The sequence below is a fragment of the Lepeophtheirus salmonis genome, chromosome 4 (assembly GCF_016086655.4).
Source record: "Lepeophtheirus salmonis chromosome 4, UVic_Lsal_1.4, whole genome shotgun sequence".
Classification (NCBI taxonomy): domain Eukaryota; kingdom Metazoa; phylum Arthropoda; class Copepoda; order Siphonostomatoida; family Caligidae; genus Lepeophtheirus; species Lepeophtheirus salmonis.
The window spans coordinates 52,720,863-52,746,290 of record NC_052134.2 but is presented as its reverse complement, the minus strand read 5'-3'; the positions used below and the strand labels follow the sequence as shown (position 1 = coordinate 52,746,290).

At 30.8% G+C, this 25,428-nt stretch overlaps 1 protein-coding gene and 1 long non-coding RNA gene across 2 annotated transcripts; one reads left to right on the top strand and one right to left on the bottom strand.

Annotated features, from left to right (window-relative positions):
* Positions 1–178: 178 nt before the first annotated feature.
* Positions 179–25,415, bottom strand: LOC121116198 (uncharacterized). The gene is made up of 4 exons (XM_040710440.2): positions 25,225–25,415; positions 7,399–8,034; positions 4,883–5,181; positions 179–1,078 (listed from the first exon to the last, which is right to left on the bottom strand). The coding sequence occupies exons 2-4, from the start codon at positions 8,012–8,014 to the stop codon at positions 479–481; spliced, it is 1,515 nt and encodes a 504-aa protein (XP_040566374.1). The 5' UTR covers positions 8,015–8,034; positions 25,225–25,415; the 3' UTR covers positions 179–478.
* LOC139905246 (uncharacterized) lies at positions 584–3,478 on the top strand. Its single transcript, XR_011779892.1, has 3 exons — positions 584–723; positions 923–1,098; positions 2,963–3,478. It is a non-coding gene; the product is annotated as an uncharacterized lncRNA (long non-coding RNA).
* Positions 25,416–25,428: the final 13 nt, after the last annotated feature.

The window sequence follows — 25,428 nt, the reverse complement described above, 5'->3', positions numbered from 1 at the left end:
TAAATCGTATTATTTGACAGCATTTAACAAACTGTCAAAATTATAATTATTACCCCTCTCCCTTGCTGAATATATGACACAGTCCATGCAGACATAAGATTTTAGATCAATGTGCATTACAACTAGCTTAACTGTTTGTCTAGCTATGGATACAATATCCTCCCACCAAATAAAGAGATTTTATAGTGTGTATTTATTATTTATTATCCAAATAATAATATATATTAGTTAATTTCATAATTGATTTACATATATGTATAATTAATGACACAGCAAATTTGTATTTATTTATAGTACTATTTAATTATACTATGAATTATGATGTAGCAATAATATGATCAGAACGAAAAAAGAGGAAGAAAGAAAATGGAACGTCTACAACAGCAAAAAATGACTGCTTCAGTGATAATCGCAAATGACTAAAGAAATAATATAATAAGTAATAATTAAACGGACTCGCATATATGTTTTATATATATTATAAAAGAGGTCTATGATGATGGTGGTGAAAGAGGGATGTAGAAGGGCGACCATCGTTGGGCAGAGATGGCTTAGTGACTCCTCCTCGTAGATTATGTAGAAGCGGATATGGTGGAGGATAATGAAGGAAATTGTGATGACTAGGATGATGATGATGATGTGACGGAGGAAGTGTTGGAACTCGTGGGGGTACAAAGAGAGATGCGGCCGCATATTGTTGATGCAAATATGCGGCAGTTAAAGGTGAAATATCATTATTATTATTAGAAGTGGGAGTGATACCGCTCGCCGGCGCCGCCGTCAATAATGGCGTTTCTTCCTCTTCTTTTTTAATAATATCGTCAATTAATTTCTTTCTCTTCTTCCCTTCTCCCTCCTCTTCCTCTTCTCTCTCGTCAACTTCTTCTCCTTCTTCTTCTCCCTCGTCCTCCTCGTCTAGCAGCAGGTCCTCATCATCCATTCCACTTACTAATTCTCGGTGCATCTTCCGTATGTGCTTTTTCAAATCAAAATTGCGACAAAATCCTTTGCTACATGTCATGCAAACATAGGGCTTTGGCTCGTTGTGAGTATGCATATGGAACGTCAAGTTGTAGACCTAAAAGATACAAATAAAAGGTTATCTCATGAATATGTTGTAGGGGGATAGTATTCACGTGATATCGACCATTTTTAAATAACATAACAATAAATTGATATTAAGGTGAACTATTGGATGTCACAAAGGGACCAACATATAAAAGGACTAGCACCTTACTATCTATCAAAAATGAGATATTCTTCAGTTATTATTCTACTTTTCTCGTCTCTAATCGATCCAAAAAATAATAATTGTATCGATTTATACATTTAATAAGGATTTTCATTACATATTACTTTGATTTAATTTAAATATAATTGTTTATCACACATATAAAGTATGATTCTATCCAGGTGTTAAATTTTATTTTATTCATAAAGCCATTTGACAAAGTTTCATGCAGATTTATTAGAAATTAGTACATTTTATTTTTTTGAAAATATCAACCTTTACACCCCTCAGATGGGTCTCTTTTAATTGTGATGTAGTATATGAAATCATTGATAACGCTCTATAGAAGATTTTTACTCGCGTCATAAATTGCATACATCCTTGAATTCCCTAGATACAACTTGATTGTAAATACAAATAGTGATATTTAAATTAAATATCTCAGTACTAAAAATCCCCCTGAGATTGTATGATTAATATTGTTTTGGATGGATTAGAAACGAAAAAAACTAGGATAATTGGTGGCAATATCTTATTCTTGCGAATATATTTTTTTAAGTTATTGTCAACACTATGGAATTAAGATTATTTAATGGTGTAATAACATTTTTTCAATATATGTGATCTTCCCTAAGGTTTTTGAAGAAAGAAAATTCATTCTTATAAAACTTGGTTGTTTGAGGCTCCAAGCTGGCATGTATCAACACTGCTGTCACTATGAACAAACTCTTTATATATTAATAAAACGCATGTTTACTTTTATAGAACGATTTGGGGCGGGATGTGTTTTTAAAAATAGGCGAAGTAAAAAGTTTTGAGCGTTTTTTCGCTTTATTTTGACAATAAATTAACCTAGTTAGGATTGTCTGATTTAGATGGTTCCAAATGGTTTCCATTATTTTATCCACATTTCCGATGTCCATATTACCAGAACGGAATCTGTAGAGCCGCCGCTTTGCTGTTGCATTCGACAATGTATTGGGTTAATACTTAGTCGTTGTGATACATAAGAATGTATGACATTTTTTACCTCCATTTTGGAACACTGTAACAAACAACTGTCTTAACCAAACATAAAACTGTAAATGAACTCTTTTTAATATTAAGCTTAACCTTTAAGCATACTTATGTATTAATCGTGAGATATAGCTCACTAAATACATTTAGCCAAAAACGCTCTAGAACTTTTTACTTAACCTAATATTTTTAAACCGCAGTTTCAACAACAAAAAAAAACAGTTTGTTCATCACTTTTAGTAACATTATATCTCTTACTATTCAACCAATCAACGTTCAAAACACTGATTGGGACAAAATAACTTGAAAAATCAACAGTTGAAAACAAATTAAACCATAATTTTATTAGGTGTTAGCAAAGTAACGCCGTGGATTATGTGGTTTTATCAAATTTGCTTTATTAGTAGATATTGGGAGTCCAATTACAGAATTAAAAAGATGTTGGCTCGTAATGAACAAACCAGTGCATCACTAGTATATAAATACATACATATAAATGTATATTTGATGCCAATTACGATGAACTGATCTTCTCATTATTAGTGCGTTTTTGAGGAGTATTACAAAATAGATTCATTGTCTGTTATTTATTTGCCCCTATTTTTTTTTGTTGGGGTATGTATTTATAGATTTGTTACTTTTCAAAGAGATCCCATGAACCTTAAATAATCTCTCTACTCTATTTTTTCCTCTTCTATGTATGTATCTTTCAAGGACGACAACAACGACACACATAAATAATCCCTCTAATTTGGTAATTGAGGACTCGTTTACAAAGTAAAGAAGTAAAACATATAAACAGACACAAGGAAGGAATTAAAACCAGCCTGTCATAACATGAATGTATAAGGCCCGTCCACGGGAAATGTTTTTTGAGGAAAATACAAGATATATATCTGTTTATGGCTTGGATCCAGAAGAAGCGAGCATTCTGTTTCACCTTAGGACTCATAAATTTATGACGTCCGTAAAAAAAAGGACAAATTTTGACCCCCTGTCTGTATTGGTACAAAACTTGACACCCCTCCAATTGGACGTCCTTAATTTTTAGATCCCTCTGTATGTATTTGTAAATAATGCATATTGGTTATCTGGAAGACCACTGATCCGAGACTTGGTTTTCGGAATTTTTTGAATAAAAGTGAAAAATTAATTTTTTTATCTCCACTACAATATTTAACTGTATTCTAGTATTAAAGAAAAAATTCTTCGTTTGGGAGAGGATAAAGCCCCCCCCCTCCCCGCCTGCTGATATACTTCATATTCAAAAGCTTTTGTTGATCAGTGAAATGGTGATCCGTCCTGAATGTAGGGGACTTCGAAATATACCATACCATCTCCCTACCCCTCATCCTCAAAAATCTTGAAATCTGTACCCCCCCGTCAACTGGAAATCATAAATGACTGACCCCTTAGGTGATATCTTTTGAAAACTGAAGAATCTAAAAACACCATTTACATATCAAATAAGTTATAGTATCTGTTTATACAAGTGGTTACTTGTATCTAGTCAAATTGTACATATTAAGAGAAGGAGTTGATTTTTACACGGCGAATGCGCTCATTTTACCCTTTTCTAATAATTAGATTTCCATTAGATGCATGAAAAATTCTAATTGGCTCGATTTAAGTAGATTTCTTCTTTGTACAGACACAAAAGTTTTTGAACCCGAATTAGAGAAATACAGCATCGTATTGTTTGGTAACACGGTACTATAGTGGTACTGATGCTTTTAAAACAGTATTAAAATCGGCAATTGCACACCATTTTTTATTGGGCCGTTGATAACAAATCCTCCCCATCCCGTCATACAAAGTTTTCCTTCATCTTAATCTATCCTTAACTAAAAATTTGCTTTGTAGTTTTGCTTGTCGAACCCGTATCAAAATACTAATTTTTCTACTGGAACCCATGCAAAAATTGTTCTCATATTATTTCAATCTATAAGCCATTTTGGGTGACACAGAAAGCAAGTTTTGTGTCAGCTTCTCATAACATGGTAGTGTTGTTCCGTATAGCAGTGCTACATATAATAGTACAGGGGTACTAACGCATTTTAATTTGTACTATACTAAATTTGTATTCAAACCGGAAAATGCAGCGCTATTTTGTTGTAAATATTTGCCGGTCAATAATGTATACCCACCCTCTTACAAATTTTTATTTTATATAAAAAGTCATCAAATTTCGGAGCTAGTTTCCCTTCAGGCCCATGACTATAGGAATGCTACACCCCTTCCACCTCTGAACTAAAATATTGTTGTCAAATTCGTCCAACAGACAATTTTTTTGTGAAAAAAGGAATGTATGTTCTCAAAATTTGTTCTTGAAATTTAAAATAATGATTCATTTCAAATTTTTGTATTTTATAAAGAAAAGGTCCATTTTTCAAAAAAATTCTTTTCAATTTAAAAAAACTTATGTCAAAGTTTTGTCAAAAAGCCCAAAACCTCCCCAAAGAGCAATCCTAGTAACAGCCATGCCTCTAACACTGTTAGTCCCTGTGAATTGAACTCACCAACAGTATCGTTTTATACTTTTAGTCGAAAAAGTATCGAAATACTGATATGAAGCCCGTACAAAAATATTGGTATGGTGACGAGACTAGTACATAGAAGACTAAACCTACTTACTTGATGAAAAGCCTTATTGCATATTTTGCATTTATAAGCCTTTTCTCCAGAGTGTGTAAGGCGATGGTTTTTGTAGTTCCCCTTTTGGTGGAATCCCTTTCCGCAGAAATCACAGATCCAGGGTCGGTAGTTGAGATGAATCCGCATGTGAGTGTTAAGTGTGGAGCTTCGATTGAAGGCTTTCCCACAAGTCTTACATTTATGTGGTTTTTCAGATGTATGAATGATTTTGTGTCGACAGAGTGTTGAGGCTTGACGGAATCCCTTACCGCAAACCTTGCACACAAAAGGTCGAGCTCCTAAAAAATAAATTTCCTTAAATTAATAAACTAAAAAATATCTATATATGGATCGTCAAAATAAAATTAATTTATACAGCCGGAACAAGACCATATTTGGTCACTATATTCACGGGATGTATTTACATACACAATAATATCAACTCAAGACTATAAACTAAGTGGCGAAACTAAGACTACTTGATCAATATTTGTACAAAGTAGTGGTCTATACGACAGTTTTTTTATGCTATAGAGGCGTTGAATATTATTCTATAGAGCAATTTTACTGACGTCATAATTTATAGGAACGACATCATGCAGCTCAAATTTAATTATTTTTCTCGGCATGAAAGGGACAAATCTCCAATAAATCTTGTTAAAGCTTCATCAAATGGCTTTTAGAATAAAAGAACTACATAACACCTGCATTGAATACTACTTATGCCAATTATAAACAGTTATATTTGAATTAAATCAAGGTAATAGCTACTGAAAATTCCTATAGAATGTCCGAATTTCTACAATTATCGACTAGGGACAAGAAAAGTAGGATAACTCAAGATTAATAGAAATACAAGATTATACCATAACGCTTTCCGACTGATGTTTGACTTCCACCACGCTTTTTAATAGTGACGTCATATAGTATAACTGCTATCAAGAGTAGCTATATATCGCCCTTCCTAACTGTTACTGTTAGAATACTACTGTAATCTACTATATGACGTCAAAATCTGTCTGTCTTGCCTTGCAGTCGGTACGGTGCATCAAATTGAAAATTCTAGCAAGGCCGACTACATGATGGGCTAACCTCGTATTTCTAGTAACTTAGGGATAACTAAAGAAAAATATCTTCATTATTTTTATGGCAATTGTTAATTTGTATCTACAATATGGAAATAAGATAATGATGTAATAACATCTTCTAACATATTTTAGGGTAAGATAATTAATAAAAATAGGCGATAGAGGGATATATTTTTGATAAACAGTAAGTTTCCACTTCTTTTATTTATTGGTCTCATTTTAAACATTAATAGTTGACTATTTACATCATATCAATGAAAAAAAAGGATTTTGATTGTTATACAACTTGGTTGTTTAGGTCCCCTAAATGACCCACATACATAATGCTAAAAAATATACAGCTGAAGTGCATTATAACGAATCCAAGAATTCGCCCTTTTATTGGATTAATTCTACGAATGGGAGACAAAAATTGCATATCTTATGAGGAAAAACTATAATGGAAAATCTGTGTCTGAGCCAAGGAATATGTTCGAGCGAACAGGCGTGTTTAGCCACTATTATTAATAACCTTATTTTTATTTGGAATACTTTATTCGACCTTGATCTTCATATGACGCCTTTCAAATACATAAAATCGATCAATTTCTCTTTTTTCACTTTGTCAATGCATTTTTGCCGCTTAATTTGCAATTTGTGGTGCCTCTAATCAGAATACTAATTATTGATATAAATTGACGATAATTAATTCGCAGAAGAATACAAAATATTATTTTTGTATTCGAAACATAATTATGGCCTACTTTTTTTTTATGGGTGCCACATATATGGGATAAAATTCTCTTAAAATAGGACAATTAACTGTTTGCAACATTTATATGTAATTTATGGGTGTCTTGGAGGATTCATTATAACGCTTTATTAAGAGAAATTGAAGAGAATGTGTCATTTCTTGAAGAATAAAATTATTGTACTTTACTTGAGTGTTGACAGACACCAATGATCTCTATATTGATAAAAACATTGTATGTATGTATTTTAGTTTTTTTATGCAGAGCTAAACCAGCAAGCAGGTAAACTCATCAGGCTAAAATTTGGCATGTTAATATCTTATTGCCTCCTTGGTGTCCTGATAAAATAAAATAAGCCTTTTTTTAAATGAACCCAATACAAATTTGTTTTTAAGGGTATTTTTATTAATGAACCAAATTGTTTATTAAATTAAGAAGGAAGGAGGGGCTGATTTTAAATCTAATGAATCCTTTTTTGTTACTTTTAATAACTGTTGAAAGAGCCTTAAAGGTCATAATATTTCAAGCTGAAAAAGTTATCAATTTTCCGCATACAAAAATGCTATACAGATTTTAAGCAAATTTGTTTGTTCCTGCCAATATTTGTTGTGACGTCGTTGATGTCCTCAAAATGGCCCACAAAGTTTGATTAATTATCTAAGATTAAAAAGTTCGAACAAGTTTTGATTTTACTCACCAGTGTGTACAGGCATGTGTCGTGTTAGGTTATAATGCGCATTGAATACTTTGCCACATTCTGGACATGGGTAGGACTTGTTACTAGGATTCAAGGTCTTTGACTCTTGACTACTTTTTGTTGTGCTCTCATCTTTTTCTACATTATTATGTGATTTGGGCTCTTCCAAAGAGGGAGGTGAGTATACTTTTTGGCCACTACCTTCATCCCTGATCATGAGAGAATTGTAAGACTGTATCAGAGACGCCGTCCTTCTCCAGGAAGAGGGTATTGCCTCAGAATAGACACCACTCATGAGCGAAGAAATACCTTCTCCTACTGAAGGTCTGGGATTAATACTATTGTTATTTGAGGGGCTCTTTCCAAGGACTGGAAAAGGCTTCCACACTTTGGACGACGTTGAACATGTGTGATTTGGAGTCTCAAAGCCCATTATATCTGCTATAAAGAATCCCATTCTGGATTTTGAAGGGTTTCCAACAATCGAAGGCGGCTGCTCCAGGATTTGGGGATCCTTAATATTTTTGTCTGCTTCTTCGTCTGTCTCCTCTTCTTCTTGTTCCTCGTCCTCCTCCTTGATTTCAACTTTGATGTTTGCTTTCACATCCTCTGACATGATTATTATTTGTAGAAATTCTAAAAGAAGAGAAAATTATTCGTAAATTTTGTATATATGTATTATTTTTTTTTTTTTCAAAATGTTGTGGAGGGAAGCATAGTCATCTAAAAAGTACACACGATTTACATTCCCAATCATTGATACTCGTACTAAATGAAATGGCGCTCTGTGTCGGCTCCAAAAACAGAACATTCGGGTTATAAAGGGCAGTTTCATATTTCTCGAGCTAAAAGCATTCAGGAGAACATCATCTTAATCCAAGGACATTTTTTTTTTTTTGGACTAGTGGGATTTTTGGGAATGGATCACTCAAGTAATTCGAGTTCAACCAATCAACAGTGTTCAGAACACTGATTAGGGAAAAAGAAGTAGAAAAATCGACAGCTGACAACAAAATATATAATGTATGGTAAGACAATATTGCAGTGTACATTGAATATAAATTAATTATATTTTGAGAACTATTCAAGAGACTACTGAGAGGCTGTGCCAAATGTAAATAGGAGTAGTTTACTCCCCCTCTCTCTTTTGTATTCAACCCTATGTCATTTGATTTCGAAATAATATTTGTTTTACTGATTTTATTATTCAATTAAAATCAAACAAATACTTTTTTAGTTATTCTTTTTCCTTATATATAACTCAAATGGGTTTTGAGTCCTCAACCATCGTATAAAAGAGATCAATTCAAAATGCTATTATTCTGAAGGAGTTGGTTTTTTCCTACTCTAGCTCTCAGGGGAGATTTGATTTTTTATTTGATTTATAAATTTATTCTCTATTTTCCTATTGAATTGTAAATATTAGTTTTGGATTCGAGTTACAACTATCGAGTTAGTTCGAGTTTGAGCAATTAAATATTGGTTGGAGTCGAATTCGTTTTTGTTTTTTTAATGTTCCTTTAATTGCACTGATTAACTATAAGCATACATTATTATATTATTACATTTGGCCTAGGAATCTTCTTTGAAGTCGATATACATAAAGTATATTTCCTTCTCTAGGAACGACCGGTGTGCAATCAAGAGAATAATTTCTCCAGAGTGCGTTGTTCATTGAGCTACGATAAAGTCGAGTAAGGGCAACAGGATCGTAATCACTAGAGATATGAAAATGCTATAAATCTTTATGAGTACAAATAAATAACATAAGTAAATGTTGTCAAGTTTGATAGACGACATATCTGCTGACAGAGATTATGAGAGATTCAAATAATATGAAACTCCGTTAATATTAAACCCAAAATTTACGTGGTCCCCCTGAATATTTGAAGAATGTTTGCGAGGAGAACAGATTAGCTGTTATGACGCTTCATAAGATAGGCTGTGAGTAGTATTAAATACAAACCGCATCTAGCAATGATATAGGCAGGAATTACTCCGATAATAATCCTCAAATCTATTCATTGGCCAAAAAGGACTTCCACGTATAATTCCACAAGAAATACTCAGAATTACTCTTCGTCTTTCACACACTAGTGATTATTGTATACTTATTGTTCTCTCTTTAAGAATAAAAGAATAATGAAGACAGCTTTGGTAAATTAAAATTTATAGTCAGTTAACAATTACAAAAAGAGCACGATCTTCAAATTTCATATTTTTATAAAACTATAGTCTTCCTTGTTTGTTAATACGTTTAAATTTTCAAATAAGGAAAAGTAATTAATGATAGGACCAATTTCTTGCAAATTACCAATATATACTTGTCTCAAATGTATGGTGACGAGGACTTTGACAATTTTCACATCCCCAGTAAAATTACCTACTCAGTATTAGTTTCGTCAAAGAAAAATATGTTGCTATTGAAATGATAAAGTCTAAGCTGCAACCATTAAATGTGTTTGACTATCACAATAAGAAGGCAGTCAAAAAACTAGTCGCACTAATTAGAGTAAAGAAAAATTATACTCTCAAAAATAAAACAACGAAATTATTTAATAAAAATGTAGAAACAACTGAAAATGAGATGAATCTCTTGTGTGTTTTCTCTGACGTCATAAATTCTATCATAATTGAAGGGGACGACGCCATCTTGGCGAGAAATAGTATATATTTTTACTCCATAAAATGGACACATTTCTAAAAAAAATCTACATGAAACTTCATCAATTGGCTTTAAGAGTAAAAAAAGACTTGCCTTGAATAAGTACAACTTGATACCGAAGAAAAACAGTGATATTTGAATTAAATCAAATATCCAAGTCCCAAAAATCCATATGAAATGGCCAAATTTGTACCATTTCCTATGTTTTTGAGAGATTAAGGACAAAAAAAGTAGAAGGATTGGAGAAAAATATATCATTCCTTCCAATATAATGATTTATTGTCTACATTTTGGAAATTAGATTGTAAGTATAACGATGTTTTGTAGTATCTCAAAACACTAAATTATTTTATAATGCTAATTATCCACAGTAATAAAATAAGATATGTTACCAATTAAATTGTGCAACTTTTGAAATAAAATAACTATCCCTCTAAAACCTCTCAATTAAAAGTTATTTAAAGAGAAACAGAAAGAAACAAAAATGAAAAAATCACCAGATATTAAAATATCTGATATGATTTTTAAAACGCTGTAAAACCAAACTTTAAATGTGTACTATTATTATAAAGTTAAAATAAAACTTTTCTAATTCATAAAACATGTTTTATTGCCCCTTAAAAAAAGGAAGTTATGTTGTCGCATCTTGTATATGTAATAACAACAAGGCACTTGGAAATTTATTTTTGAAAAGGAGTAGGCTTGAAGCCTTTTACTTTGTTGGTCCCATTTTGACATCCAAATACACAGCATTAGTTCAATATTTTCCTTAATATGAATGAAGTAAATATTTTTTTCGAGTTCGAGTACTAATCGAATCCAACACTAATATTCATATATAATATATTCATTCCCTATTTTCCTATTGCATTCTAAATATTATGGAAAAGTAAATATCATTTCAAACTGATGAAGCGTGAAACTAATTAGTTATTTGAGTTATGAGAGCGTCGAGTTAGAGGGTGTAAAGTGGGAATTCCATGGATCCATGGTAACTATGTATATGGAGTAAAACTCTACAAAAGAATAAGCTGAATAGTGAATATTAACACCATTCTCCCAACAATAAATAAGAAGGGGTTTATATCATCATCAACATTGTAACGTACTGTAGTATTAACAATACATACGCCATTGTTGTAGTTTGATCCCTTAATATTATGTGGAGCTAGTTTTTTCTATATATATGTCGAGGCAGCATAAAAAGATCCTGGAATTTTAAATAGAAGAACAACGAGAAAACTTCATTTTTTCTTTTCCAGCTATTTTTAATTAATAAGATATCATAATTTTCATGGATAAAAATTTATACTTAGGCCCCCCAAATACATTTTTATTCTGGTAAAATAGTAATATTGTAAAAAGTGTATCTTTTCTGTGCATTTTATTAATATAAAGCCGCGCAATTTGATGTTGAAGACATCATCACATTAAATACACGATAAAAAATTGAATTCCAGTGGATCTTCTTTTTTCCTTTATTTTGTGACAAGTCATTGAGAGTAGACTATGACTCATGGTCCTTTATGGTTTTTGTCGAGAAATCCATGTCTATATTGAATTTGATTGTTTTTTCTTGTATCGTTCTATCCCAACTTCTAGCATAAAAAAATCAAGAGTGACTGAAGGACAATGGCTAAACAATTTATTTTTAGTGTTCAAATATAATCTTAAATAGCGGGGCTTCTAATTAATTATTCAAAAAATACCACTAATATAATTTAAAAAACAGTATCTTGTGAAAAATGGTTATTTTACTGAACAAGTTCTCACAAAAAGTATTTCCAAGATATTTTTATGCTGCTTTCACACATATGTACAAATTTTACGTTTTTAGTAATAGTCAAATAATATAAAAGATATATCATTCTCATTTTGATATTGGTATTAAAAAAAGTATTTGAATATAAGAAATTGAGATGAATATATATTCTTTCGAAAGTATTAATATATTTTCCAAAAAAAAGAGTGTAAATGTAAGAAAAAATAACATTAATAGATGGGAGTATACATTTTTAGAACTGCCCAGTTTTGTGACGTATTAAGTATAAATATTAAAAATATAAGAAAATGATTATTTAACATGGGACGAATTTTTTTGGAAAAAAAAATTACTTTTTCATTGTTTTCATCATTGTTTATGACTTTATCACTATTTTTTAATTATTTGTCTGTAAAAATCCAGTTGTTTTGAGCAAGCTTAATTTCATATGTAATTTTTCTCTCGGTCAAGTACGAGAGATGGGTAGTTAATTTCTTCAGAATGGTTATATTTATATTTTGAAGACACAAGCCATTCCTTCTGGACAGAGATTAATTGGAAGGAAGCTTGTTTTTCAACCAGACAACGACACAAAACATACATCCAAGCTCTGCAAAAACTTCTTGGAAAAGAAAGAAGCCTCTCACACCTTATCTATTATGCAATGACCAGCTCAATCTCCTGATTTGAACACAATATTTTTGGGAACACCTAGACAGAAAAGTTTGGGGAAAGTAAGCCACAAGTAAGTGGAACATTTTGAAGAATGCTTGGAATTATATCACACCTGCCTATCTTCAAAAACTAAGAGTAATAATGACAAAAGTCTGTAAAGAAGTTAGTTGGCCAAAGTGAGGATTTTTTGATGAAGTTAAAATTTATAGAAAATTACCATTTTTTTTTACAAATTAATGTTTATAACCATATTGAACATTTATTTTTTGTTCTTTTTAATAGACAAATTTCTGTGTTACCTGATGATAAAGTCATAAGTAGTTAGAAAAATAATTGGCACTCCACTTTTTTCCAAACTTTTTCTTACCAGTGTGTATCGTAAAAAATCCGAAAACTATTGAAAAATTAAATTAGAAAAAAAAACTAAAAAATTTAATCTTTTTCCAAAGAAATTTAAAAATTCACAGCTACTAACAAAAAAATAAATTTTTTGGATAATCATTTCTAAAATTAAATTTCAAATAAAAAATTTTTAGAGAAAAATCTCTAAAATCGAATGTTATTCACAAAAAATTTAGTTTTTCCGAAAAAAAAATCATAATCTTTAGCTATTCTCAAAAACTAAAATTTTTTGGAGAAAAATTTCAAAAATTCAGAGCTGTTTTTAAAAAAATGTACAGAACAATAAATTTAAAGTAACAACGGGTGCTCATGAATGGCGGAAAGTAACAATGATGATTTCTTGTTCTATAAGTCATTGTTAGTTGAGGAGTAGACTGGAGGATCGAGATCAAAGTCATTCCCAGGGACGATCGCAGGGAGTGGGGCGGAGGAGCTGTAACACCTCCCAAGTTAAGATTTTTTTTGCTTTGTACTAGAAAATTTAATATTTGAAAAAAATTAATTAAATTTTTGAAATTTTTTTTCAACAAATTTAATTTTGCTTACGAATAGCTATGGATTTTTGAAATTTTTTTCCAATAAAATTAATCTTTTGTAAATAGCAGGGGATTTGTTAATTTTTTTTTCAAAAAATTTAATTTTGCAAATTTTTTTTCACAAAAAAATTTAACTTTTTAATTTTTTTTTTTCTTCCAAAAATGCCCAAAACAAAGTCCCCCTCAAAAAATATATAGCTCCATGGACGGCCCTGATTCCCGTCTTTATTTTCTTGCTAAACAGCTCTGGATTTTGAATATTTTTATTGAGATGGATTTTTGAAAAAAATTTCCAAGAAATTTAGTTTTTGGTGAATAGCTGTGGTTTTAAAAAAAAAATTGAAAAATTTAATTTTTCATATTTTATCCACAAAAAATTTTAATTTTGGATTACATTATCATTATGCGAACGCCCCTGATTCCTGTCTATATGTCCTTGCAGATACAGAGTGGGGTTAGTGTTTATTTCTTTCCTCTCACAGCTGCTCATGACAGCTAAGCTGCTCTCCTCCAAAACATTCTTCAAATTGTTAGGATTACGTAAACGTTTTTTCCATTTTCTAATTTATTGACTAAAATTGATCCTGATCGACTCGACTCAACTCAATTCAACACAACCCTAGTTTTTTTCTTTACCCCCCTAAGTAGTATTTGTATACTTTTCATGTATTGTTTGAATATCCTACATACACATAAATGAATTCAATCTTTTCTTGTGTTACAAATATATTTTTATAACAAGTATTTTACAACTTTTATATTCCTTTATTTCTTACAATTACATATCTTATGATACCCTCCAATTGTGCTATTATGGATGACGTACTTGAATGAGGCTGATTACTATGAGACTATATGTAACATACATACACTTGAGAAGGGATCAAGTGGTAGATTCGTGCAAAGTTGTACAAAAGACATGAAATTCCTACATTTTACTTCTTTTTAGAAGGCTATAAAGTGATGGTTTCTATAAAAGGATCAGTGGTACTTTTGGGACAGTGGTTTCCAAACTTTTATGAGTTCTACCTTTAAAATATGTGACTAGACAATGTGTGTGACCTCTACACCTCTCATTGCGATATGAATATAAAATTTGGAGGTCATTTTACACAAATAAATGACTTTAAGGTCTTATAACCCCTATAGAACTCAACTCAGAGACTAACACATGATGTATAATAACATTTTTTTTTAAAAAGATTAAATCGTGAAATTTTTTGGATGAGGGATGAAATTAATAACTTGTAAGTTATTGTACTATATTCATCAAGAATAACGATGTTAATATATATAGAAATACAACGAAGAAATCATGGAATATACTGTTCATATAGAATCAGCAATATATCTATGTACTACTTGGAATCTTTTCAATAACATCAATTGTCTTTTTTTGCAGTAAATAAAGTCAAAATTGAGACTCTCATAAAGATAACATTACAGGTTGTGGATGTGTAAACAGTTTTATAAACAAATCAAGGTCTTAATTTGACGGATGTTCACTATGCATTAAGCAAAGAGGTATATTATAGGTTTAACACATTACACTAGCAACATCAACATTAGCAAAATATTCCCACATAAGTAAGGAATGTATTTACGGTGCAATATATACTTAGGCTAGGGCAAAGTTAATAGAAAATCAAGGTTAGACAATATAGTAATCGGGCTTGCTAGAATTTTCAATTTGATGTACTGTACCGGCTGCTATGCAAAACGGATAAATTTTGACGTCATAGAGTATAATAGCCGTACTCTACCTGTATCAGTCAAGGGGGGCGATATATAGCTACTCTTGATAACAGTTATATACGTAACTATTAAAAAGCGTGGTGGAAGTTAAACATAAGTCGGAAAAGCGTTATGGTATAACCTTGTATTTCTATTAATCTTGGGCTAGGGGTGTTTGCAAAAATGTTTCATAGAAGGAGCCAACTACGGGCAAAACTGTGTGTGATAGAATAAAAAGTACTAACTAATGATAGTGGGGGCTCTAGAAAACTGATATGATTGTCACATTTAACAACTTATTTATAAATAAACTTAATGTTGAATTAAATCGTTATCTAGACCAGTGGTTCTCAAATGGGGGTACCCGTATCCCTTGATGTACTTGAAGGTACTCTAGGTGGTACTATAAATTTTGAAAAATATTTTACAAATGGTACATAACTGAAGAGCGTCCGCAGGGGGTGGGCTGAAAGGTGTTATAGGTCCCCAAATTAAGGAATTTGGATTTTTCACTACAAAATTTAATATTTGAATTTTTTTTTGCAAAAACTTTAACTTAGTAAATTCAATTTAATCTTCAGTGAAAAGCTCTGAATTTTTAAATTTTTTTCCAAAACAATTTAATACTTAAAAATTTTCTCCAAAAAAATTGACATTTGAAATTTTTCTATAAACAATTTAATTTTTTTTTAATAGCTGTGGATTTGATTTTTTTTCCAAAAAACATAATTTTTTGAGAATGAATATGGATTTTCGAATTTTTTTTCGAAAAATGTAATCTTTAAAATTTTTGGACTTAAAAAAAAAGAAAAAATCCAAACCCTCTCTCCAAAATATAATCCTTCGGATGCTCCTACCACTCAAACAAAGCGTTTTTGGGATAAACAAATATGTTTCAAGTAGTACATCACTACAAAAAGGTTGAGAATCCCTGATCTAGACAATAATATATATATATTGTAAAAAAAGAAACATATTGATTGATGCTATAAATGAAAAACTAATCATAGAAAATCATTTTTCGCTGAAATGATGGAAGCAAAACAACAAATAAATAAATAAAGGTTAATAATGAGAAAATTGTCAATGGACCCTTTTTCCTTAATCCCTAATCTATCCTATTTATATGTATGAAACAATAAATGATGTGGATGAATAAAGAGGGAACCTTTAGGGTTTGTTCCTTCTATGCTGAGTACATACATAATAATTAGTAGATGTCCCTGACACCTCATTCTACATATTAGGAATATTTAATCTTAATCATTTGCATTTTCAAGGAAATCATTTCTATGTAAATTGAGTCAACGTAACAACGATCTTAAACTAGAATGGGCCCACAGTTATCATATTTCATAAATTGAATTTTTTTCTTATATGAAACATCTTTATTAAACCGACATAGTCACACCAATTTCTCCTCTGTACCTCAATATGTTCGAAAGTTATGGTCGATTATGTATTTAACGTTGTGTACTACATTGGCCATATCCCTTCACCTCACAAAATTTAATAGTATTTTACTGCGACCCTATATAATCTTCGTACCAAGTTATATCAATCTCGAATTGCAACTATGCACGTAATCCTGGTAACCAACAGACAAACAACCAAACAGAGGCCAAAAACATAATCACCTCTCAACTTCGTTGTGGAACTAATAAAAAAATGTAATTTATTAGAGGAAAATCCACTTTGAAGACGTATCTCTCTTTCCAGAGGTGTTTAGAGGTCCTAATGTGAAATTACATCCACTCTTGCTAAAATTGCAAACCAGTATGATATTCAATAGGTCATTGTGATGACAATTAAGGTCACAATAATCTATTACATACGTGTATGTTACTATTATAGAGGGCCTTGATAAAGTTATTCTCAGCATACGGTATTTTTTTTTAAAGAACTAGTGTAAAAAAGCTACAGACTGTCACTCCGCCTTGCGGATAGTATGTTTACTTAGTTTGTTCATCTCTTATAAAATATTAATGACAACAGCTGAAGAAAAGAAAATTCCCCCTTTCGGTTATCAACTCAATAAAAACGGGTGAGATAAAAAAAGCCCCCGATTTTCATACCTAGATATGAACCTTGTTTACTATTTAGTTGTTTGTTTACATAGCTGAAGATAGTATTGCCACCTTGGGTTGAGTCTTGTTATATAAGTAATTTGTATTCTTATTTGTTTATTACGATAACTTCCGATCAAAGCCATCTTACGGATATTGATGTTTTTTGCTTTTTTTAAATTTCCTCATGCCCTTTTAAATGCAGGATTTCCCGTAGGAGTAAAACCCCGAGAAATCTCGGGAAAATGGTATCCGCAGTACAATATATACAGTAAATGTTGTTGGTTTTGTATAAGTGGGATTAAACGACGCGTTTCTGAGATAATTATATTTTATCTTTCCTCCTTAATCGAAAAGACTTTTGGTGTTTGATAATAATATGTCAAAAACAGTTCTTTTGAGGGTTTCTTCGCTTTTCTATCTATATAAAGTTGTAAAGAGTTTTTTTTTTTCTTTTTTTTTTTTTTTTTTTTTTCAAAGTTCATCTTATAAACGTTATAACAGATATGAAAGATTTGGTTCCTTTTCATAATAGTATTGTTTGAGATAAAATTGGTAAACTATATAATAATATATATTTATAAAAGATAACCATGTCTCTGTTATTTTTTTATATATAGTTCGAAAACCATCTGCACGGGAGGTACAACAACGCTGAATATCATTAAATCCAACTACAAAAGTACTTTTATCAATACGGGAAGTCCTTTGTTTCCACAAACTTGGAAGGATGATGGATTTTGAAGAGAATAAGGATATCAATAATTACATACATTCGGGATGTAATTAGAGATAGAACGGGTCTTGGACCCGACTAGGCTATAAGTAAACTTGTGTTATCCGAGACCCGAAACGCTTTCATGTACTCGAACTTTTACAAATGTTAAAAAAGATCTAATGAGTTTTACAGAGGTTAAAAAGCTTATAATATTGCATAATAATGATAGGACTAGAGTTGGATCTGGATCTGGAGTACTCGGGTACGGTAAAGATACATTTGTATAATCTGAGATGCGAACAGGCTCCGGGTCTCAAACTTTTACGTAACTTAACAAAGATTCAAGGGATTTTCTGGATCTAGGATCTCAAGTACTCAGGTACCTTATGTACCTAAATTTGTATTATCCAAAATCTGGTATCTGAACTGCCTTTGGTTGCTTGAACTTTTCTGGATCTTAAAAAAGATCCAAGATGTGTTTTGTATCAGAAAAAGCTTATAGTATTGATGAATAAAGATAGGGCGGGTCTTGGTTTATCTTCAATTGTGCTTGGAGAGATATCTATCCAATCTGATTATAATATTAATTATAATAATTATCCTTTAATATTAATAATATGGGTTATTCCTTGTTTTGGCATCTGGAATCAGTAAAAACGTAAACTTAATCCGGATTTTATTTTATTGATGTCCCAACTTTGGGGAAAATGCTCATAAAATTCGAGACAAGTATCCCTCCAATTTTGCTTTCGAATCTGAATCCGAAAGTCCAGATACCATAAATTTACTGGAATATTTAAGTCTAAAGATCCAAAACGACCCATTTTAAAGGTCCCAAAAAATATGACGCCTCGTTTAAAACCTTAAAAACGTGTTCGAATCAGAGTTAATCGTGGCATGGAAACAATCTGTACTAAATTATGTCATCGTAAATATGTAAGTATCGACCATCAAGGATCTATTCATAAGAATAATATATTATATAATAGTACTGGCCTTCAAGTAAGGGTAGGACTTGGCACAGGCCTTACCTTCTAACTCCCACTATACTTAAAGGTCTAACGGTTTCATAGTCGTCCGCAGGCGGTGGGCTGTAGGTTGGACGTGAAAATAGATGTAAAAAAAGGTTGTTTGGGCGCCAATTATCCAGCAGAGGAAAAAAAAAATTATTTTTGTAAACAACTATGGATTTTTGAAATTTTTTTCATTAAATTTTAATTTTTGGAATTTAAAAAAAAATCCAAAAACCAAGCCCCCTCCCAAAAAAAATTATAAGCCTGTGGACACCCCTGCGTTCATGTCTAGGTAGCAGTTAAGTCAGGTTTTGACGTACATATACAGTAAAAGATTTATTTGGTTTCGTTTTATTGATTTTTGTTCTTTGTTGTTTTTATGTTGACAAACCATTTATATATATATATATCTATTTTTTCTTTTCATATCATTGAAGAATGACCAAAATCCTTCATTTTTACATTAATGATCCCTCTCGTTCCCATTGGTACACCCATTGAGAGTGAGCTGGGAGCCTTATCTCTATCAAGCATCTCTGGATGTTAAAACCATTCACTTTAGCCCCCTCTATATACAAAGTACCTCTATGTATGTAGACACAGTGGTATTTATCATATTTATAACGTCGTCTCATAGTTGTTTAAATAATATAAATTTATTATAAGTTTACATCAAAGGAAGAATTAAGATAATCTTTTACCCCTCCTCATTTTCCTTATATACTGGAATAGTATGTAGGTATACAAATAAACAAACATGTAAAAGCTTTCTTTATTTGCCACAACGACTCACAAGGTCATCATTCCCCGCACAATATTTATTCTTAACCTTTTGTTGGTGAATTGGGATTTTTGTACCCCAAGATTAATAGAAATATAAGGTTATACCATAATGCGTGTATGACTGATGTTTGACTTCCTCCACGATTTTTAATAGTGACGTTATTGAATATGATTCGTTGCAGGTTTTTATCAAAATCGGTCTGTCTTGCCCAGCAGTCATTACGATACATCAAATGGAAAATTCTAGCAAGCTCGCTTACATGATGGTCTATCCTTGTATTTCTATCAACCTTGAGTTACCCCAAATATTATGAGTCTGTTTAAATAGATTTTATTGCTATAAGTTATTATGATGATCCTGAAAGATTCAAAAGAATTGACGCCAATTTTTATTGTTGCAAAAATGTATTTTCTTGCAAATTTTGCCTTTTTCATCCAGGTTTGTTGAATTTGTTCACTTATAAGTCGTTCTTTTGCTTTTTCTATTATTATTATTTTATTTTTTTTCAATTGAAGGTATAGACATTACTACAAATGTAATATTTTCTGCTAGTCCATATATCCCACTCAATCGCATCAAAATTGAGTTTGATAAAAGTAAAATATTTAATAGAAGTTTTTATCAAAAACGAAATTATAATGTTTAAGCTATAATAATCAGAAATGATATCTTGTTGATACCCAAATATAATATTGTTGAGATTAATTAGCGTAATTTTGAGTCACAAAATAAAATTAAAATTAACTCTACAGTAATTAAATAATAATGCCAACCAACTAAAAAACAACATCAACGGACGAAATAAAAAATTCAACTGATTTTCATCAATAGATATTGGTCAATTGTATTTAGAATAATACTAAACCCTGTAAAAAAAGTATAAATCCATATTTTAATATATACAAACATTCATCATTGATCAATGGAACTCTAATTCTGGACCACTCTGTACATAAAATTCAGATAGTTCCACCTTCTTTTGTTTCTTGATAAGTTTTTTTTTGTATTTATATAATTTTTTAATTTAATCAAAAACCACAGAAAAAAAAACAATTAGAAAATTCCCTTTCATTCATGTTAAATCATCTAGACAGACTCTTTAATCAATATTTATGTGGTTTATCCTTTAAGTTTTTTTTTATTATTAAAAAACTTGTAAGACCACCCTTTATTGTTCTTCAAAAATCTCTCCACAACTTCCGATATCCATTTCAGATATTATCTATTCTACATACGTATATAATCAAATTACTTTTTTTTTAAATTTGTTGTTTGATAATTTATATTAACACATGGGCTCAAAAAGTCCCGGCTCTAACAAAGAAAACATATTGTTTTTTTCGTTCAAAATTGTTTTTTTTTTAAATTATTATTCATCCGCTTTATGGAGTTGCGTTCCCATAACACTTTCCAAGCCATTGCTTAGCTTGAACAGTATTTTTCCTATAAAGAAGCAGTGTACAATTAAATCGTTAAATTATTTTTGATCCATTGTTTTGGAAATAACCAAAGTTGCGTCACAATTAGTGCAAACTAAATAACATATTGTCTTGTAATTTTGACATTTGTCTTTGAAGGATTGCTAATAACTGAAAATGAGATTAATCTTTTTTAAAAAGAGCCATCTTTGTGTGAAGAACGGACTTTTCAGCCCATATTCTACATATTTTAATAGGTTCAAAACCTATCTGTAATCCTACAACATCTATATGCAAGTAAAGCATTACCCTATAGCAGTGATTATCAACCCTTTAATCACTGCAGAGCCCCATGTGTCATTTTTTTTCTGGGCGGGAGGAGCATTTAATTTTGCCTGAATATTTAAGTTTAGGTATTGTTTTTTTTTAATATGACCTTTTCTTGTTAGAAAAGACATTTCTTGAGATGACTTTGTATTGTAAAACACATTAATTCATGACCTTCATAACCATGCTCATTGCTCATAGGCCTCAGTTCAATAAATTATTATGAGATGGTCATTTTGAAATGTAACTTTTAATCACGTACGATATGAATAAATCATTATGACTTATAATTAATAGGTTCTATTGATGGCAATACATGCTTACCAAACATCTTAGGTTTTGCCTTGGTCAATCCATTCAAAATTTGCAGTTTGTTCCTTCATAATTCAGGCTTGTTTGGTATGAATATTAAAGGATATATACTTAAAATATGTAAAATTATGGCTGGGAAGGTCAATATTAAAAAGTAGATGTCCTTTAAGTTAGGAGATGAATCGCTAGACATTGCATCCTAATATTTGTATAAATTTTCCATATATTCATAGTAAATTATCAATATATAATCATAGCTATGTAAAAAAACACTAAAATAGTTGAATGACATCTACGTTTTATTGACTAATTCAGGTAAATGAAAATATAGTTTTGAACTGAGACTAGAACAATTGAGTCTGAGCTGGGTGTAACCTGGTTAAGATACTTATTGTAATCAAAGCCACCCTTTACTTGCGAAAACAGGCTCGTACCAAGGCCAAATTACTCAGAACTCAAGAGTTTGAGGGATCGAGATTTAGAGAAAAACAATTTGATATTGTTTGTCAAGATAATGAGATCCGTACATTCAAGGGTCGATATCAAGACTAGAAAGTAGACACACACATTTCAATGGGTGGGTAAGGTCCTCTAATGTACCCCTGTCTCTTACGACACTTGATCCAGCCATTGAAATCGTAAAAGATTCTAATCTACAGTTGTAATGGAGGAGGAATAAAGATTGTTTCATTGGAGATCCTAAAAGGAGTTGCCAGACTCAAATTGAGTCATCTCTTTAAGATAGATGCAATTTTAACCTGACCTCAACGGTGAAGGAGCTTTATTTATAAATTGTTTAGTGGTGTACAAACATAAGTGTACAATCTTGAACAAAAATCGAGAAAATCCTAATTTATCTTTTTAGTTCAGAAATACAGCAAAATACTTCCCAGACTATTTGCATCACGTATACATCAATTGAGTCAAATATTGGAGGTCTATTCAAATTTGTGTGATGAGTTAAGGTACCTAATATTTTTACCTATAGTTTAAAATCTTAATTTGGTGTAAGAGATTAATATAAGCCCCGATATGGCACCATTAAACCATAATATATATTAATTATCTTTCTTTATTGCGACGATCAATTTTGGCTATTTTAAGTGGAATTTGCGACGTCCATAAATGTTTAATAAAAATAATTTGAAGATAGAAATTGATTGAAGAACACTCAAAAAGTCATTCTAACTTGGTTTTGTGTTGACAAACTACACATATAACAACATTAGAGATATTTAAATAAATTGCTATTTTAAGAATATAACGAGACTTTTGCCGATTCATTCTCGTGAATGTACATTTGTGGTGAGTTAGCATAAAATGAATATGGTACACACAAAAATCGATAAAATGATAAATGTCTAATTAATTAACATAAAGTAGAATATACAAGCCAATATTTCGTAATTCCAAATAATTAAAGGTAGTTTAGGGTTCTTATTGGATATATGCAGAGGCGTCCGCAAGGGGTTGGCTGAAGTGGCTGTAGCAACCCTCTCCAAATTAATGGATTTTTTCTTTTTACTAAAAAATCCAATATTTGAAATTTTTTGTAAGAAAAATTTCGAAAATTCATAACTATTCCCCAAAAAATTAAATTTTTTGTATCAAAAATCCACAACTGTCAATATTTTTTCAACGTATTATCGTATTTAATTTTTTAGAAAATATTTAAAAATTTATAGTTTTTCTCAAAAAGTAACATATTTGTGAAAATATATTAATTTTTGTTGAATTTTTTTTCATAAAACTTCACTTTATGGTTGTTTTTTTTAATTTAAAAACCAAGCCCCCCCCCACACACACACACACAAAATATAATCCTGAGGACGCCCCTGATATGATATTCTATTTGACACCAATATTATGGTTCCTTTCAAATACATCTAACATTTTAACATCTATCAATTGATAATGATTTTGTAATTGTGATAATGAATTTTTCCCACTTTCTTTTGCAATTTGCATACAGCCAAATATTCTATAAATATATTTCGCTCAATAATAATGAGATCTAAATTCAAATTGTTTCTGATGAAATACCCAATAATATTTAATATAGGTCATAAAAAAACATTTATTTGATTTTTGATACAATATTGGGCATCAATGCAGCCTTTCAAATAAAATATATGTGCTAAGTTAACAGAAACATTCTTGAACAAAAATACATACAGTCCAACTTTTGATAGACACATATTTTGCTCAATTATAGACTTTGTATACAAATTTGTGGGGTAGGTTGAATATAATTTGGCCTCAATTTTATGGACTCCTCAAATATATCTAGAAGCTATCAATTTATAATTATATCAGTATTATAACAATGAATTGTTGCTTATTTAATTATCAATTTGCGGTGTTCTGAAGGATTAACAAAAAATAATTTTTTTATAAAAATTGACGATAATTCGTTGATAAAATGTAATCCAGACTTCGTTTTGAGAAAAATTCTACTTACTTGTATTTTGTGTTGACCCAACCACAATTGAAGTTTTATTTATTTTCACAAACCTATTTCTCCCTACCAAAAATAACTACTTGATGATAACCCCACTTAAAAGACGGACCTCTCTTTCCAGAGGATCTTAGGGCCCTAATTTGAAATTGTATCCATTCTCGCAAAAATTACAAGCCCTCATTATATTTAAAAGGTGATTGCGGAGACAATTAAGGTCACATTAATCTAATGAAGGCCTTTGATTATATCTAATATTTTTGAGTATATTTATTTTATTCTGGATATTTAAATATAAATACTTTAATTGACCACAGTAGGATGTCTATAAACTATTTAGCCTAAATTTTATGAAGTAAAAGAATAAAATCGGAATTTGTCATTTTTTGTCTTGTTTTCAAGATAACTTTTTAGTTCAAGTACGACAAATGTTGCATAGTTAATTAACAAACGGAACTTATTTGGAACAGCCTTTTAACAAGCAAGTTATATATGTGGCGCGCTACCATAAAAATAATCTTGAACAAAAATCAAGAAAAGTGGAGCATCCCAATCTATTTATTTACTTCACAGCCTACTTCATAAACCTATTTGAATCAATTTTAGGCCTATTATTTAAATTTCTGGGATGAGTTAAGATCCACAATAATTAGCGTTACAGTTCGTAACCTTTATTTGATTCGAGGGACTTATATGGGGGCCAATATGACCCTTTTTCAACCATAAAATCTATCAATTTATCATTTTTTTATTGCAAAGATAAATTTCGGCTAATTTAAGTGAGGTTTGCGAAGCACCCAAAGGGTTAAAATGAATAATGTGTTTTATAGAAATTGAATTTGTTTTGTAGGAGAATGTAAATGTGTTCTGGGCTCCATTTTGGGAAAACCCATTCTAGCTTACTTTGTTGTTGAAGGGTCACGTATATAAATCATCCTAAATTGAAATTCACTTACCTAAATATTATACTATAAGGTATAGTAATGAAGTTATTATTCTCCAGTGTATTTGTGGATTGTAGAATCAGGGGAGAGAGATCACGGGTAAGCACACAATCTTTAGGTCAACCAAAAACTGAATTGCCACTTTTTTTTTCTCTCTTTTTTTTTTTCAAATGGTTGTTCCTATTATATAATTTTTATGCTCTGCGCTTTTTATTT